This window comes from Triturus cristatus, chromosome 5_1, assembly GCF_964204655.1.
Source record: "Triturus cristatus chromosome 5_1, aTriCri1.1, whole genome shotgun sequence".
Classification (NCBI taxonomy): domain Eukaryota; kingdom Metazoa; phylum Chordata; class Amphibia; order Caudata; family Salamandridae; genus Triturus; species Triturus cristatus.
The window spans coordinates 274,639,884-274,659,280 of NC_140587.1; the positions used below are offsets into that span (position 1 = coordinate 274,639,884).

General features: G+C 46.8%; 1 protein-coding gene across 4 annotated transcripts in view; it reads left to right on the forward strand.

Annotated features, from left to right (window-relative positions):
- ASAP1 (ArfGAP with SH3 domain, ankyrin repeat and PH domain 1) overlaps positions 1–19,397 on the forward strand; it is a 1,875,051-nt gene that overhangs the window by 1,445,824 nt on the left and 409,830 nt on the right. For all 4 annotated transcript variants that reach the window (XM_085604920.1, XM_085604922.1, XM_085604921.1 and 1 more), the window contains one exon: positions 14,860–15,088. In XM_085604920.1, coding sequence (XP_085461046.1) covers positions 14,860–15,088 — 229 coding nt within the window. The remainder of the gene's footprint in view (positions 1–14,859; positions 15,089–19,397) is intronic.

Below are 19,397 nucleotides of genomic sequence, written 5' to 3' on the forward strand. Positions count from 1 at the left end.
GCAATTCCCCTGAGGACCACAACAGCTCCTGTTGTGGCAAGGGCCCTGCTTGGAGTATTCTCCAGAGTGGGCTTTCCAAAGGAGGTCATTTCTGACAGAGGTGCCAACTTTATGTCAGGATACTTGACTGCAATGTGGAAGGAGTGTGGTGTTAACTATAAGTTCACCACACCCTATCACCCACAGTGCAATGGGCTTGTTGAGAGATTCAACAAGACCCTAAAGGGAATGATAAAAGGATTACCAGACAAGCTTAGGCGAAGATGGGACATCCTTTTACCCTGCCTTCTGTTTGCTTACAGAGAGGTCCCACAAAAGGGGGTTGGCTACAGCCCTTTTGAGCTTTTGTTTGGGCATCCTGTAAGAGGACCCCTGTGTTTGGTGAAGGAAGGATGGGAGAGACCTCTCAGACAACCCAAACTAGACATAGTGGATTATGTACTTGGTCTCCGCTCCAGGATGGCAGAGTATATGAAGAAGGCTTCTAAAAACCTTGAGGCAAGCCAAGAACTCCAAAAAGCTTGGCATGACCAAAAGGCTGTACTGACTGTTTACCAGCCAGGACAGAAAGTGTGGGTGTTGGAGCCAGTGGCCCCAGCAGCACTCCAAGACAAATGGTCTGGACCCCACACTATTGTTGAGAAAAAGGGAGAAGTCACCTACTTGGTGGACCTTGGGACTCCCAGAAGCCCCCACAGGGTGCTTCATGTCAACAGATTGAAGGCATATGTTGACAGGGCAGACATGGGGCTACTCATGGCTACAGATGAGGGGCAGGAGGAAGAGAGTGACCCTCTCCCAGACCTGTTGACTCAGAACCCTGATGATGGCTCAGTTGATGGTGTGGTCTTTTCTGACTGCCTCACTGTCCATCAGCAACAGGACTGCAGACAAGTTCTGCAGGCCTACAGACATATGTTCTCTCTGACCCCAAGTCAGACAAACTGGTGCACCCATGAGGTGGACACTGGTGACAGTCTGCCTGTGAAGAGTAAAATCTACAGGCAACCTGACCATGTCAGGGACTGCATAAAAGTTGAGGTACAAAAGATGTTGGAGCTGGGAGTCATTGAACCTTCAGAGAGCCCTTGGGCTAGTCCTGTAGTCCTTGTGCCAAAACCTCACACCCAAGATGGTAAGAGAGAGATGAGGTTTTGCGTGGATTACAGAGGTCTCAATGCTGTCACTAGGACAGATGCCCACCCAATACCTAGGGCAGATGAGCTCATTGACAGACTGGCAGCTGCTAAGTTTTTGAGCACATTTGACCTAACAGCAGGCTACTGGCAAATCAGACTAGCTGAGAGTGCAAAGGCCAAAACTGCTTTCTCGACCCCAGGAGGACATTATCAATTTGTGGTAATGCCCTTTGGGTTGAAGAATGCACCTGCCACTTTCCAAAGGCTGGTGAATCAAGTCCTTACTGGGTTGGATGATTATTGTGCAGCTTATCTTGATGATATTGCTGTCTTTAGCTCCACCTGGGAGGATCACCTGGTCCACCTGAGGAATGTTTTAGAGGCCCTGCAAAAGGCAGGCCTCACTATCAAGGCCACTAAGTGCCAGATAGGGCAGAGCAAGGTTGTATACTTGGGCCACCTAGTTGGTGGGGGTCAGGTTCAACCACTGGAGAGCAAGATCCAGACCATAAAGGACTGGGCTCCTCCAACTACCCAGACTCAGGTCAGAGCTTTCTTGGGCCTGTCTGGGTACTACAGAAAGTTTGTTAAGAACTATGGGTCCATAGTGACACCACTTAATGACTTGACCTCCAAGAAGATGCCAAAGAAAGTTCAGTGGACAGCAAGCTGTCAAAAAGCATTTGATGACCTGAAGCAGGCCATGTGCAGTGCACCTATTCTGAAAAGTCCAGACTACTCCAAAGAGTTCATTGTCCAGACAGATGCTTCTGAGTTAGGTGTGGGAGCTGTTCTTTCACAACTGAATGTAGATGGTCAAGACCAGCCCATTGCTTTTATAAGTAGAAGGCTGACCCCTAGAGAGAAACGTTGGTCAGCTATTGAGAGGGAGGCCTTTGCTGTGGTTTGGGCCCTGAAGAAGCTGAGGCCATACTTGTTTGGCACTCACTTCAAGATTCAGACAGACCATAAGCCCCTCTTGTGGCTAAATCAGATGAAGGGTGAAAATCCCAAACTTCTTAGGTGGTCCATTTCCCTACAGGGGATGGACTTCACAGTGGAACATAGACCTGGGACTGACCATGCCAATGCAGATGGACTCTCCAGATATTTCCACTTAGAACATGAAGACTCAACTGGTCAAGGTTAGTTTAATGTCCCTAAGTTTGGGGGGGGTTGTGTAGGAGAGTAGGGTCTGCTTTCTATGTTCACCCCCACTTTTTGCTTTTGCTTTACTGGTTTTCGACTTAGATGTGGCTGTGGGCCTGCTAATCAGACCCACAGCCCTGCTGTTCTCTCTCTAAATTAATACTATGTACTTTAGGTGCATAACCCATTTGGATAGGATCACCTTATTGGCCCCTGTACAGTGTACCCTAGGTACCCAGGGCATAGGTGTACCCTAGGCCTACCAGGGGCTGCAGCATGTATTGTGCCACCCCTGGCCTGGCCTTCCATTTTTGACACAACTGGCTGATCACTCAGCTGGGGCAAGGTCGTGTAATCACCCCTTGCTTAGGTGTAGTATTCCTATGCCTAACTTACATATAGACACATGTGTACCTATCAGTCACTCCTATGGCAGGCCTTGACAATCCTGGAGGCAGAGTGCTTGGTAACATGTGAGATGGTGCTCTAGCATGAGCTGAGCCTGTCTGCAGCTTTCGGAACCATGTCCTTATAGCTGTTCTATGATATAGCCTACCATATACTCTTAAAGTGCCTTATAACCTTAGACGGTTATGGTAACTATGGTTTGGCTGTATCAAAGCATGTCGTGTAAGGTGTCTAACACTCGGGAATAATACCCCCATGCCATTTCTGGACATGAGAATATTATTCCCCCCTTCTAGAGGGAAAGACATGTTAAAATCATACTTCAACTGTTAGCCTCTGACCAAAGCCTCAGCATCACAAAATGGATGCTGCTGCCACGACACAAGTCTGACCTCCTGCTGCTGGGAGTGATCCTAGCCAGGGAGGCCTGGACAATAGGTTTCCTGCTTGGGGAGGTGCTAGCACCTCCCCAGACAGCCTTTAGTGTATTGGGGCAGGGTGGGCTGAAAGGAATGAGACATGCCTGGGGCACACAAGGTGTTCCTTGCATAGTCCCGTTCAAACCGGCGCTGGGGCACTCCAGCCCCAGCTCTGGCGCGAAACTGGACAAAGGGAAGTGGGTGTAACCACCCCCTCCCAGGTCCCACCCATAAGGCGTGACCTAGCAGGTATCCCAGCCCCCCAGATTAGTATAAGAGTGGGAGTTGGGCCTCAAGACTTTAGATTATCCTGAACCTGCAAAACTGAACAGAAACTCTGGACCTTCGACATTCGACGAAAGAAGAAGACTGAAGAATCTCCCTTGTAGCCAAGGAGTGGCTACCCTGTGCAAACAGGCACCATCAAGTGACTACCCTTTGCTTTGTGAAACGTTCGACGAGGAACCGACTGCAGAGCCCGACCAGAGCCTTGATTTCCAGACTTCTCCGACCCTCATCCACATCTGCAGCAGAGCTGAGATCCGTGGAGGCGACGAGCGACGTGGGACCGGCTACCTGGGAAAAGTGGCTAGTAACTTACAGCGCAGCTTCTGAGGTACCCTCGAAGTTGTGCACCGGGGATTGAGAAGCCCCAACCCCAAGCACCATCTGCACCGAAGACCAGCCCCCCACACTCCACGAGTCCTGCGTGGGGCCCTTCAGCGTTTTCCTGCTTGCCGCGTCTGTCCGGTTGCTTGCCCGCTGGCTAGTGGCCTTTGTGACGACGCTCCCTGAAATCTTCTGCGCTGGTTTGGCTCCTCCAGACTGGCTCCCGCTTCTCTGCAAAGAAGAAGCACCCCAGACCTTCCTGGTCTGCACCAGAAGCAAGTCCCTTGTTCTTCGTGGGTTCCGCTTGCCAAGGCTTGGTGAGTCCTAGTCCAACTTCGACGCCGCCGACAGCAAGAGCCTTCGTGGGACAGCTCGCCTCCTGGTCCTGGTCGTCCTCGACGCTTCCTGGTCCTCCTGGCTGCAGCGACAAGCTTCACCTTCACCTGCAACTCTTCACGACATCGCCTGGTTCCTTCCTGGTTCCACGTGGTCACTGGCTAGTGACCTTGACTCTGTCCCCTCTGCTTGCAGGTTTCTTCTCTTCTTGATCCCAGCCTTGGGATCCACCGGACACTCTTCACTGACTGCCTGTCAGCATCTTTCTTCAGGCATCCATAGGAGTCGACGACGAAAACGACGCATCTTCACCCCTATGCACCCGCAGCCTGTGGGCTAGGTAACTTGGGTACTCCGGTGCTCATCAGGATAGTGACTATCCTAGTGTCTAGTTTTCAAGTCTCAACTTCCTAGCTACTCCGGAAGTGTCCTAAATCTATCTATTTCTAAACTGTAACATTGCTATTGACTTTTACGCATTACGCGTGAGTGTTTCCACTCTGCACACGAATCCCGTGGGCCTCCCACTTCCTAACTAACGCTAGTGTAGGGTAGCCCCAGCGATTCCCTAGGCCTAGGCCTATCCTATTTCCGTGACAGTGGTTCTTATACCACTTATTTAGTATATGGTTTGCGTGGCCCCTAGGGCCTAACTGTATTACTTACCTGTGTGACTTACTGTATGCATTAATAAGACTGTGTTGTACTTACCTCTAAACTCATAAAGAGTGCTGAGGGTTTGCTTAGAATAAATACACTTTATTTTATATATATATCTGTTGTGGTGTCCTTTCATTTGGTATTCAAGGGATTATATATGGTATCACAGCTGGCTTCACATGCCATTCAGAGTTTAGCCTAAGACTGCTCTTGTCCATGCTACCACTAGGATAGCTGGTCTATAAGGTTGACTTTACAACCAATCACCATAAGGGTATTTGGACTGATATAAGGTGTACACTATAACTAGTGACATCATACATCAGGCCAACTTCTCACACTGGGGATATTCTAAGGTGAGGAATCTAACTAACTAATGTTTCTTACAGATACATCGTTACCGAAGGTAAGTAACTTGTTCAATAGGTTCCATTAAGGACATACGGGCAAGTGAAGGTATCTCTGCCCCAGACAAATCATTCTTATATTGTAGATGTCTCTAGAATAGAAACATTGAGATATATATAAACCGGGGAACAAAAAGTAAAAAATACCAAAGAAGTTTATATTACCCTAGTTTATTAAATTTAAATCAAAATGGGAGATGTGAAGTATGATTGGTAGTTGACATTGGTCTTTACCAAGGGATATCCTTCTTTTTGGGTTTATGGTATTGGCATATAATATTCTTCTTGGTCTAGCTCACTTTGAGAGAGCCAATTGTAAAAAAGATTTTTTTTTAAAAACTGTTTTCGAGGCATATGAGCTGCAGATTATACACTGTGCATAGATCGCCATCTGGTGTTGGGTCCGGATGTTTGCAGTTTGTTTTTCCTCTTGGAAAGTCTTTGGAAGTCACGAGGTTGGTGACTCCTCCTTTGGTTCGTATTGCGCATGGGCTTCGGCTCCATCCTCAGATTGGTTTTTTTACGCCATCGGGCTCGGATGTAATAATCGCGCTCCGGTTCCGAACTTTTCCAGTTCAACGATCGACGCAAAAATCCTCGCTCATCGAGATCCTTCAGATAATAAATCATCTTAATCACCTTCTCTTCGGCACTTCTTCGATTCCGGTCGTCGACGGCGGCCTTCGGGCCTATTCCGGCTCCGGTCTCGGCTGATGGAAGGAACTCCCTTCAAGAAGTGCCCTCTATGTGGGTCCAAGTTTCCCCACACCGATCTTCATGAGGTGTGAAACCTCTGCCTCTCCCCTGAACACGAGGCCCGAGACTGTCCCGCCTGCAAGTCTTTTTGCTCTAAAAAGACTATTCGAGATCGACGGGCTAGACGCAACATGGCGCACTCCTCGACCTCCGCTCCAGTCGACATCTTCGGGGATGACGTTGAAGCTCCGGGACAGCAGAACATCGAAAAGGAGGACGACGACCTCGTCAGTGCTTCCGAGGCCGACGACTCAGATGTGGAGGACATCATCCCGGCGCAGAGGGTCGTGAGTACAATCCCCCCTCCCACACCGATACCCAAAAAGGCTTCGGTCACACCTTCGCCTCCGGCCTAGGCAAGACCAAGGATACTGCTTCTCACACCCTACCTTCGGGCCCGGTAAAGAAGCCTATTAAGCCTTCCGGCAGCTCGGGCTCGAGCCAGCCTACCAGCGGTTCCGAAAAACACCCTTCGGCACCGAAGAAAAGATCGGCCTCCACCTCGAACCCAGCACCAAAGCCTTCGGTGTCGAAACCTGCCCTTCCGGTGCCGACCAAACATCACAAGGCCCTCGGCACCGACACTCTCGTGCCGAAACCTTCTTCGGCACCGACCAAAAAATCGGAGGTCCCAAAGAAGCATGGCTTAGACAAACCTAAAAAGCCGTCGGCCCCGAAAACTTCGGCGCCGACCGAACAACCAGTGTCGCAAGAACTTTTCACACCGGATCCTCTGCAAAAGACACTCACCAAGGATCCAAAAACTGGACATTTGACATTGTCTTCAAAAAAGAGACACTTGGACAAACCAGCTCCACCTCCACCTCCACCTCCAAAGAGAAAAGACACTGCTACCTCCCCTTTCAGAGTGCCTTCCCCACCTCCTCCACCCTCCCCACCTCCACCCTCTCCACCCCTGCCTCATCGTTCCCCAACCTTGTCTCCTGTCCCAGACGATTTAGGAGACCTACTGGATCTCCAGACCCATGGGACGACTATAACAATCCGGACATCCCAGATATCCCACAGGATGACCTTTACCCATCTAGGCCATCCCCACCTGAAGATTCGTTAGGCTTTCACCACCTACTACAAAGGGCGGCACACTACCACGGGGTGGAGTTACATACTGACCCAGTGGAGGAAGATTTTCTCCTAGACACCTTCGATAATGCACATAGGTCTACTGCCATTCTACCTATGTTAAAGGGAGTAATCAAACATGCACCAGAGGTTTTTAAAGACCCAGTCAGGGCCAGGGTCCTAAACCCCTGTATAGAGAAAAAATACAAAGCCGCCCCCACAGACCCTTCATACATTAAAGGCCCTGCACCATTGGATTCCCTAGTGGTATCTACAGCTAGGAAGCGCTCAAATTCTCAGGCGTCAGGCGAAGCACCACCACCTGACAAAGAGTCCAAAGCTCCTAGACGCGTCAGGGAAGCGCACTGCGTCACAAGCCGCCAATATATGGCGTATATCGCCAACACGCAAGCGCTATTGGCCAGATACGACGGGGCACATTATGATGAGTTAGAGACCATCATGCACCATCTCCCTGAAAAATACAGAAATAGGGCTAATGAATTGATCCAAGAGGGAAAAACAATAACTAATACCTCTATACGCTGTGCCCTAGATGCAGCAGATACAGCCTCCAGGGCCATAAACACCAGTGTCCTTCTCCTTCGTCATGCCTGGCTCAGAGTTTCAGGTTTTAAACCTGAGGTACAAGCCTCTATATTGAACCACCCATTCGACCAAGATCATCTATTTAGCCCAAAAGTTGATGAAGCCCTCGAAAAGATGAAAAAAGATACTGACACGGCGAAATCCATGGGAGCCCTACAGTCACACACTCCTAGGCGCTCTTTTCGCCGCTCTTCCTTTCCGGGCACGGGCAGGGGCTACTCCTCGGATAGTGCACCAACGTCCTACAAATCCCCTCCTCAATCTACCTTCACAAAGGGTTATCAAAGAGGCGGATACAGAGGCAATAATAATAAAGGCAGAGGCAAGACAAATACCGCCCGCTCTGCCACACCGCCTACCCAATGACTTTCCCCCGCTCCCTCCAGACCATTCCACTCCGGTCGGGGGCAGAATACAACATTTCCTTCACGTCTGGGAGACAATCACCTCAGACAGATGGGTGACCCAAATTATTCATTCAGGGTATTGCCTAGAATTAACATCTACCCCCCCCCCCCCCCCCCCAAACATTCCACCCAGGCAACGACCTATGTCTCAAGAACATGCTACGTTACTAAAACAGGAGGTAATCTCCCTCCTACAAAAACAAGCCGTAGAGCAGGTCCCCATAAATCAACAAAATTTAGGGGTCTACTCCCTGTACTTTCTGATTCCAAAGAGAGACGAGACTCTACGACCTATCCTAGATCTCAGACCTCTAAATACTTACATACATTCAGACCATTTTCACATGGTAACCCTTCAACAGGTTCTTCCACTCCTCTCCCAGACCGACTTTCTCACCACTCTGGACTTGAAAGACGCATACTTTCACATCCCAGTACACCAGGCTCACAGAAAGTACCTCAGATTTGTGGTGGACGGGCAACACTACCAGTTCAAGGTGCTCCAGTTCGGGGTAACAACAGCACCAAGGGTATTCACCAAGTGCCTAGCAGTAGTGGCTGCACACCTCAGAAGACAGCACATTCACGTCTTCCCATACTTGGACGACTGGCTAATAAAAGCCACGTCCTACGAACAATGTGTGCAACACACTGCCGCTACAATCCAACTGCTTCACCAGCTAGGTTTCACAGTGAACCATCAAAAGTCCCACCTGGTACCATCACACACAAAACAATACCTCGGTGCTACCATAGACACCTCAAAAGCCATAGCCTATCCCAATCCTGCCAGGATTGCAAACATACAGGCTCTGCGTCAGAAATTCATATTTCAACACTCTCTCCCAGCAAGAGTGTTTATGCAACTGATAGGGATGATGGCCTCTTGAATTTTCATGGTGCCCCATGCAAGACTCCAGATGCGTCCACTCCAAGAGTGTTTAGCGCGCCAGTGGAACCAGGCCCAGGGGCAACTGACAGATCTGGTGTTGGTAGACGGTCGCACCCATCGCTCTCTGCAGTGGTGGAACACCACAAACCTTTCCAGAGGTCGACCGTTCCTGGACCCGGTTCCACAAATAATTCTGACAACAGACGCATCGCTCTCCGGCTGGGGAGCTCATCTGTTACATCTCACAGTACAGGGCACATGGACGTCACAACAGAAGTTACTCCACATCAATCATTTGGAGTTACTGGCAATCTTCCTAGCCCTAAAATCCTTCCAGACGCAGATTTCAGGCAAGGCAGTCCTCATTCGCACAGACATGACTGCCATGTACTACATGCAAAAACAGGGGGGCACACACTCTCCACAGCTCTCTGAATTAGCACAGAGCATATGGAGATGGGCAATTCCACAGAAAATCTTTCTCCTGGCCCAACATGTCCCAGGAGTCCAAAACACCGTGGCAGATCTGCTCAGCAGACAAACGCAACAAATTCACGAATGGGAACTTCACCCACAGGCTCTTCACCCGTTCTTTCAGAAGTGGGGGCATCCACACATAGACCTATGCGCCACCCACGAAAACAAAAAATGCCCAAGCTTCGCCGCCAGATATCCACACCCATTGTCCAAAGACAATGCGATTATGGATGAACTGGTCAAACAAATTTGCATACGCTTTTCCACCTCTCCCACTAATTCCATTAGTGGTGCGAAAGCTACAACAGCATTCCCTAACACTGATCCTAGTAGCTCCAACATGGGCCAGACAACCGTGGTACACCACACTGCTGGAACTCTCGGTAGTACCACACCAAAAGCTACACCTCTCACCATGCCTCCTAACCCTGAACCATGGAGAGATCAGGCACCCGGACCCAGCTCAGCTCAACCTTGCGATTTGGCTCCTGAGGTCCTAGAATTCGGATACCTTAACCTTCCCCCTGATTGCATGAATATTATCAGGGAAGCTAGACGCCCTACTACTAGGGCATGCTATGCTGCAAAGTGGAAAAGATTTGTTGTTTACTGTTACAACAACACAATCAATCCTCTAAATGCGTCCATACAGCACATCATATGTTACTTGCTCCATCTACAAAGGTGTAACCTAGCGTATACATCCATTCGGTTACACCTCGCAGCAATTGCTGCCTACTTACAGAACAGGCAGCACCTATCACTTTTCAGGGTGCCTGCCATTAAAGCTTTTATGGAAGGCCTCAAAAGAGTAATTCCACCCAGAGTACCACCCTCACCTGTCTGGAACTTGAATATAGTTCTCACAAGGTTAATGGGACCCCTTTCGATCCATTACATAAATGTGAGCTGCAATTTCTCACATGGAAAACAGCATTCCTAGTGGCCATCACTTCCCTTAGAAGGGTTAGTGAAATACAAGCACTCACCATACAGGAACCTTTTCTTCAAATGCATCAGAACAAGGTTGTACTCCGCACCAACCCAAAATTTCTACCCAAAGTCATTTCTCCCTTCCATCTAAACCAGTCGGTAGAATTACCAGTCTTTTTCTCACAACCTCAAACCGTTGCGGAAAGGGCTTTACACACACTGGATGTTAAGAGGGCCTCACTTTACTACATCCAAAGAACACAACCTGTCAGAAAAACCAAACAGCTATTTGTCTCTTTCTCTCCACCACATAAAGGCAACCCTATTTCTAAATCAGGGATAGCTAGGTGGATTGTAAAATGCATACAGATTTGCTACCACAAAGCAAAACGAACGCTATCTGTTCCTTCTAAAGCCCACTCTACAAGGAAGATAGGGGCTTCTATGGCTTTTCTAGGTAACATACCACTAGATGACATCTGCAAAGCAGCGACCTGGCCAACACGCACACTTTCACAAAACATTACTGTGTGGATGTGCAAACCAAGCAACAAGCTAGTGTGGGCCAGGCTGTACTAAAAACACTGTTCCAAACAACTGCAACGGATGCCGGTGGTCGCCGCTAGGGTTGGGTACTGCTATATAGTCTATGCACAGTGTATAATCTGCAGCTCATATGCCTCGAACGGAATATGCTACTTACCAGTATGCATCTGTTCTTGGCATGTAGAGCTGCAGATCTATACACGCCCACCCGCCTCCCCGGCTACCTGTATCCGTTCCAGTCTATCTTATTTAGATACAACACACATGGGTTTCTTTACTGTTATTACTACGCTCCATCTTTCCCTACTGGCGAAAAACAATCTGAGGATGGAGCCGAAGGCCATGCGCAATAAGAACCAAAGGAGGAGTCACCAACCTCGTGACTTCTAAATACTTTCCAAGAGGAAAGACAAACTGCAAACATCCGGGCCCAACACCAGATTGCGATCTATGCACAGTGTATAGATCTGCAGCTCTACATGCCAAGAACAGATGCATACTGGTAAGTAGCATATTCCTTTTTATAACACAAATATGAATTGTATTATAAGTGATATAACCTTACTGTATTTTTAATTGATTCATTTATTTTTGTAGATTGGAAACACGAGAGTAACAAAATCCATTGTCTTGGGAAAGAAGGTTCCATATAATTATCCCTTCGAAACGCGTCGACGCTTTTATGTTACCACGAACCTGGGTGTATGAACGTTTCCCCAGATATATAATAATTAGGGGATATCGGGGTTTATGTGGTTAAATAGATACACCAGTTGTGGTAAACAATGACAAAGAATATTGTCTAGGCAGTATACTCTCATGTATAATATGCTGTAGATAGTAACTTGATGAGTTGGTTTTTAATATTGATTACATTGTAATTGTTTTACGGTTTATTGTGTTTTATTTTGATAAAATTGTATCTAATTGTGGCAAGTCTGAGGAATAAATTGCTTAGATATGTTTTTTTTAAAAGTTATTTTTGGTGTATTAATTTCAAATATTTGTGCCAATACGTAATAGACTCAGAGAGGGGTAGTTGTATGAATGAGATACGAAACGCGAGTGAGGACTAAGGTGTGGTTGATCAACTCCCCCTGAGGACACTTCTATTTTTAAAACCTATTGAAAGACTGCCATTAAAATGGAATCGGAGACAATGAGGCAGTACTTAATTGGCTGTAGTGCTGAGCAGCAAAGAAAGAGGGCTAGCTTTCTAGAACTTTCTGCTTTGAGGCTTCCTGACATTCATTGGTTTAATTACATATACTTGTGATTCAATGTTGGTGATCAGTTGTTGGTGGCTGCAGCTGTTTGAATGCAGTAAAGAAATTACAGTATAATCCTGGCTTCCATTCCTACCATAAAATTAGCAGCTAAAATGCCACCAGATGAATTCTTGATCAATTCGACAAGAGAAGTTTTAGTAACGGTTCCAATTTAGAGTATTTTTCAAGAGCGACCTGTGCCATTTACACTACGGTTTGTATGCAGAGGACTGTGAACAATACCAGTTCAGGACATCAAAGTCAGGGACTTTTTCTTGTGAATAATCCCATATAGGCCCTCTACGCTCTTATTTTTCAATATGCTTTGGGAGTGGTTCATGTAAACAATCTGCTGGACCAATTTTTCACTTGAAGAAAGTTTGGGAGCTTTTTTCCAATGGATAAAGAGTTAATTCAGATTTATTTTATCATTCCTATCCTCCTGATGGTATAACTACTTTTTGTATTGTTAGTCAGTGTCTTGGCTCTGCCTTCTATGTTTAGCCACTGTGGGTGTGTGACAAAAAGAGGCGGAATGCTTATCACCTGTGCATGTGATGTCTGATGGGAACCTGCTCTGTCTCTCCTAGCAAAGCTACCAGGATTTTATGACTTTGTATATGAACATACGACTCGATGTAGCTACAGAAAGTGTTCACGGCCCAGTCTGCTACATAAGCAAAGGAAATTGGTCACTTTGCGCTTAAAGCTAATATGGATAAATATGAGATCATATTTTTTTCAGTAGTATAAGTAAATGTAGCTAAATTGCGTAACGGAAACTTGTTACTCTTCACCAAATCTTCTCTAATTAGCAGGTGGCAAATTTGTCGAAGTGCTGGACATCCTTGAGGAGAAGATGGTATTCATGTTCACATTACAGGCTTTAGTATTCTCCTGATATCCTTCTTCCATTTACCAAGTCAGAGAGTGAGACTATGCTGTTAGGAAATGTGCAAAGGTGCAACCCTAAGCCCTATGGGTTTTGGACCTACTAAGAGTCATGACCTTTAAGAAACATATTCAGTGCTGCGAGAAGCCTTAGGCAACCATAAAACAATATTTATATTTGAATACATTTGCTGATATATTCTGGGTTATGTTTGTGCTCACTAACATTCTGTTGCATAGGAATATTTGACCATGATACAGTCAAAGCTTAAGTTTTCTCAGCGGATATTGCAATACCTATGTGAAAATGTTTTCAGATCACCCTTAAATGTAAGGTAATCTTTAGGCTCAAAAAAGGATTCAAATTGTGAAGGATTGAAACACACTCTCAAAGGCCTCTATGATCTGTGCGTAGAGCAATCGATGTTCTGGAAAAAAAAACATTCATAACATTATGGGCTTTAGAGACCACTGTGATTTTCGGGTGTCATGACCTCACTTCTTTGAGAGTTGCACATTAAATGAGCTTCCATATTCTGCACTAGGTAGACTAGTTTGCACTTCTGTAATCCGATTGGGAATAAGACCAAAACTCATTCATATCGGGCAGGAACATGAAGTTTCACAATTTTTAGGCCTCTGCTAAAGACCTATTGTGGACAGTGCCAATACTTTCAGTGAGCTTCTGGTCAGCCCATTGCTTTTCATTGGTTGGTTTTGTTGTAGCTCTCATTTGCTTGCTTCCTACTCAGTGACTTTCCTTCCTCTTCTGGAGTTTGTCCCTCTCCTGGAGCATAGGTTCGTCTCCAGCCTTTTGCTTGAATGCCTTCTATACTGCCATTAATGTAAGCACCTTTTATATTTAATTTCAGCACTCTTCGGGAGTGTATGTGTTTTCTTGATCTCTCGCTTCCCCCTGAAATCCCCGCCCCTATGCTTTCTGTGTTGCTTCCTATCTCCCTCCACCCTCCAGTTCGTTAGTTACATCCTCAGCCTCTTCCTTTACAGCTTTTTATTCTCTTATTTTAGTGTTCAACACACTGCCTGTTCCTCATTGCTCATCACTCCCTGATGTTCTGTGCCCTCACACACATTGGCATTGAATGCTCTGTACACCCCCACCTGCTTTTCCATAGGTCCCATGCCCCTCACCGTCGCATTCCTTAAAAAAAATATAGATGCTCTTTTCCTTTTTGGAAGGCTCACTAGTTCCAAATTGCTACCAGCTCCCTCCTTTTTTCCTTTAATGCACTTTCACAGATTTTGTTTTTAATTTGCAGCTACAAAATTGCCATCTGCCATAAATGAAACGGTAAATTAAAAGTTAAAAGGAAAAAAAAGGGTTGCCACGTTATGACTTAAAGGTGCACATAAGTGGTGATCCATGCATATGCCTTCGCCTTTTGTCCTTGTCAATGCTCATCAATCCATTGTGATCAGTAGCTCCTGACAGTCGTCAACAATTTTCGTAGAAACATAATCATTGGTGGAAACTTGCAGGCTGCCTTATATGCTGCTTGTCATAACAATGCTCATTACTTTTACAAAGATTGTTTTGATAAACAGATCAACTATTTGTTGAGTATGTAATGCTTGCAGACATCAGTTGTTGTACCCTTCGTATTCCTATGAAAAAATAAAGAATTTAATCAAATCTGTGCACACATCTATAAACCTTTAGCAGTGCAAAGGTAGACAATGGGTCAGGAGTATTAACATATTTATGTGGGGCAGGACAAGACTGTGCTAGAAAGACAATTGTTCTTTAACAGCTATTTGAAAAAACTGTAGTTAAAATACAAATAATAAAATAGAAGGCCAGTATCACTACTTTTTAAAGAATATATGTTTACTTCTTTGTTTCCTTTAGCCCAGTCCAATAAAGAAAGAACGTTCACCAAGACCCCAGAGTTTTTGTCATTCTTCAAGTCTTTCTCCCCAAGATAAACTGTCACTACCTGGATTTAGCACTTTAAGAGACAAACAGAGACTATCCTATGGAGCTTTTTCGAACCAGATTTTTATATCTACAAGCTGTGATTCGCCCACATCGCCAACAGCAGATGCTCCTGCTCTTCCTCCCAGAAACTCTGGAAAAGGTTGGTTTAATGGTTCACTCTTAAAAATATACAATAATGACGTATGTCGCTTCACGTTTAAATTAAAATTTGCATCAGGAGACATGTCAGTTGATTTTTATGTTCTATAGTGTCAATGATCCTCAGCAGAAAACTTCACCAATGTATGTGATTTTGCTGAGGGAGATTAACCATAGAAAGATTTATGTTCATTTGGTTCAAGTCATGATAACGATCATAACTGTAAGATGCTGTAGGTCATTCAAATCTGGAAGATCTCAATATATACTCAGTAATATTTTTGCTCATATTCTTTATGCTGGGCAAAGAAAGACAATCTAAATGGGGTCTACAGTATATCATACAGCAAGCTGAAATGTGAGCTGAGTATATGGGCCTGGCAGTCTTTAATCATTTTCATTATTTTAGATTACTTGAGTACTAATAATTGATCATAAGGAGTCAAGTCATAGCGTGACTCATCTTCAATAGCCAATATGTTAGTTGTACGTTTTCTGCCACCTGGTTTAGCTACGAGCCCTGCATTTAATTAATTTGATCATTACACTCATGGTGCTGGAATATTATTTTGTCTTCTAAGCCTTTGCTCAGAGATGTATAGTCGTAGCATGTGTTGGCTGCAGATACACATGCTATGCATACTCCTGCCATTTAATGTTCGGCCCGGACTCTGGAAAATGTTTTTCCTCCAGGAAGTTTTATTATCAGTGCTGTGTGTAATTTTTCCTCCCCCTTGAGGTATTGCGCATGTACAATGGTTTCTTTGTTAGAAAGTTTTTTTCTGCCATCGGGCTCGGACGGACTGCGTCTGAGCTCTGCAGCATTCGACTCCCACGCTGCCTACAGACGGGCACGCACATACACACACACACACACATACACACACACACACACACACACACACCACCACCACCACCCCCCACCATCTCCCGATAGAGACATCTAACCGCAGATTCCTTACCTGTGAACTGTCAGGCTGGATCCGGAAGATTTTTTAATATAGTACCCCTGCGTGCTGATAGGTGGCATCTGTCAACTCCGCGTGGCGTCGTTAGGTGTTGGGTTCGTCATCATCGTGACATCTGTGTCATCTATATAGGCACTACCACGCTGACAGTTCTTTTCTTTCAGCACCAGCCAGCGCAGATCCATCGAGAGCTACCACCTGTAATTTTTTTACAACGTTTTGTCGACTTTTTGTTGAACTTTTGGTGTGTAGGATGTCCAGCAAGAAGACCTCGGGTTCAAATTGTGCGACACATGCCACCGCGCCATGTCTGTCCCAGACCCACATCTGGTATGTCTTTGGTGCCTGGAGCGCGACCACGAGCCGAAGTCGTGCTCCGACTAATGGGTCATGGCGCCAAAAACTCTGTCCCTAAAGCTGCTTGCGGCACGGTGTCCGCCACCTCGGAGATCTCCCCGTAGATCTCGCTTCCGGTCTCGGTCGAAAGGAAGGTCCGAGCTCCGCTCCGGGGGGGTCACAGTCTTTTTCCTCTCACTCATTCGTCGGGGTCAGGTAAGAAGCACCATAAATAGTACAAGAAGTTGTAGCACTCGACGAGACAGACTAGTTTTGGCGTTTGAGGCCCCGCTCTGCGGAGTGGGTACCTGGGTCAGCTCCGTGTTTCCCTCCCTTTCCGGGGCAGGGAACGACCCCTGCTCAGTTAAAAGAATTCTATAACTCCCTTGGTGCTATATTTGGGCCGCCTGACTCTGCCGGTGCACCTTCGAGGCCCGCAGGTTCAGTGGAAGGAGACCCTGTGGGTTCTGAACCTCCGGCGCCACAAGCACTTCTTGGATCCATTCCTGGATCCGGACCGGCTCCAGTCGTACCTCTCCGGCATTCCCCAGCACCGCGTCCAATGCAGAGACCCTCGATGTCGCCGGCGCCCACCGGCAGTGTCTCCCCATCATCATTCCAGATGAGACTGAGCCGGCTAGGAGTCTACCTACGCAGATACTGTCGCAGATGGAGCCCTTGGGCTTCATGTCGTGTCCTGTGCCTTATTCTGCAGGGCTAGAACTGGATGAAGATTGGAAGGGGCAACAGAATCCTTAAAAAATCCCGCTTTACAATAAGGAAATGGACTCGCTCCTCCCCTTCGCAGCCAAAGTTGCAGAGAAAAATGTCAACAGGGAACTGACACGATTCATCGAAGAGAACGCCATCCTCGACCTGTCCCAATCCGGATTCAGAGGCAACCACAGCACAAAGACCACTCTACTCGCCGCCACATACGACATCCGCACCCTCCTGGATCAAGGCCACTCCGCAGCCCTCATCCTACTCGACCTATCAGCAGCCTTCGACACCGTCTCCCACCGCACACTATTCGCCAGACTACACTACGCTGGCATTCAAGGAACAGCCCTGGACTGGATCCGATCATTCCTTACCAGAAGAAGCCAAAGGATCAGACTGCCACCCTTCCTCTCCGATCCCACGACAATCACCGGCGGAGTCCCGCAGGGGTCATCACTGAACCCAACTCTCTAAAACATCTACATGGCCCCCCTTGCAGCCATCGTCCAACAAGACGGCCTCAACATTGTATCCTATGCTGACAACACCCAGCTCATCCTCTTCCTCACCAAAGACCCCATCACCGCCAAACTCAACTTCCAGAAAGTAATGCAAGATGTCAAGTCTGGATGACCAACAGCTGCCTGAAGCTCAACGCCGAAAAGACAGACGTCCTCGTCCTTGGAACCACCCCCTCAGCATGGGACAACACCTGGTGGCCGACCGCCTTCGGGAGCCCACCCACCTCCTCAGACCACGCCAAAAACCTCGGCATCGTACTCTGTTCAGCACTCACCATGAACTGACAGGTCAACGCCGTCACCTCCAGTTGCGTCAACACCCTCCGCATCCTCCACAAGACCTTCAAATGGATCGCCCCAGAGTCAAGGAAGATGGTCACCCACGCACTCATGACCAGCAGACTGGACTACGGAAGCACCCTCTACGCCGGCATTAACAAGTCTCTACTCCGCAAACTCCAGACAATACAGAACACCGCAGCCAGACTCGTCCTCGACATCCCCCGGCACAAACACATCAGCCAACACCTACGAAGACTCCACTGGCTCCCAATGAAGAAAAGAATCGCCTTCAAAATACTCACACCTACAAATGCCTACACAACAATGGACCCAAATACCTCAACGACAGAATCAACTTCCACGTACCCAAAAGAAACCTCCGATCCTCCAACCTCGCACTGGCACGCACATCCACAGAGCCAGAGCAGGTGGAAGATTCTTCTCTGTAACCACACCATACAAGAGGGACTGTGTACTCGGATTGCTGTAAACCAAAAAGTGGGGAAATCACACAGGGGTGTTAAAACTGCACTCACACACAGCAAACTGTGTCATGCTTCATCATTGGGCTGCTAACACACCTCCACGCAGACAAACGCTGGAGGTGGAGCAATAGGGAGGGGGAAGACAATACAACAAAGAAGTGACAATAATATGGGATCACAAGTGAAAATAGGTGCAGAGACAGTGATAAAAACTGACCACAGGGAGTCCCTATTACAATTTTAATATTGGGTACCCTGTCCAGAGTAAAAATGGTCACACCAGGACCAGTAGATGGTGGTACGAGTTACCAACTCCTCCACTCTTCAAAACAATCGAAATGTTCCAGCCGGCAGAGTATAATACTCCGGCTTCAATCAGGACTCACTATGAAATGATCCCAAAGTTATTACCCCTACCTCCTTTAATCCATGGGTGTAGGGAAGAAACCCTTTCTGAGTAACTGCTCAGAGAAAGTGTGGTAGAGCGCCTTGCTTTCCAAGAGGAACCTGTGACAGAATCAATAAAAACACGTGTGAACTAAAAAGTGCTGTGCCCTCTGTGCAGAAAATAATAACAACTGAAGCGGTGTGTACCTCCCCATAAAAAAACAGCAAAATATCAAGGGCGTGATAACACCAGCTCAGGACATAGTAGAGCGATAAAACGCCCGGTGGTGTAAATACATTTATATTTACGTCCCAGAGAGTGCGCGCTTATAGCACATGTAAATAACACAGATAATACCAATATTACTGATGAAAAACCAGGCATCGTGTCCATATCCTGGATATATCGCAGAGCCATACCAACTTTAGCTTTGTGCATATAACACAAGACTTTGAATTGGATGCACTTTGTGATCGTAAGCCAGTGGAGCTCATGGGAAAAAATGCGAAAATGAGGCGTATTTTGGTAGCTGAAATAAAAGTCTGGCGTGTAGTGAATGAGACACTTTTGTGGTCTGACACCCTATGATGACCCTCAACCACCACCA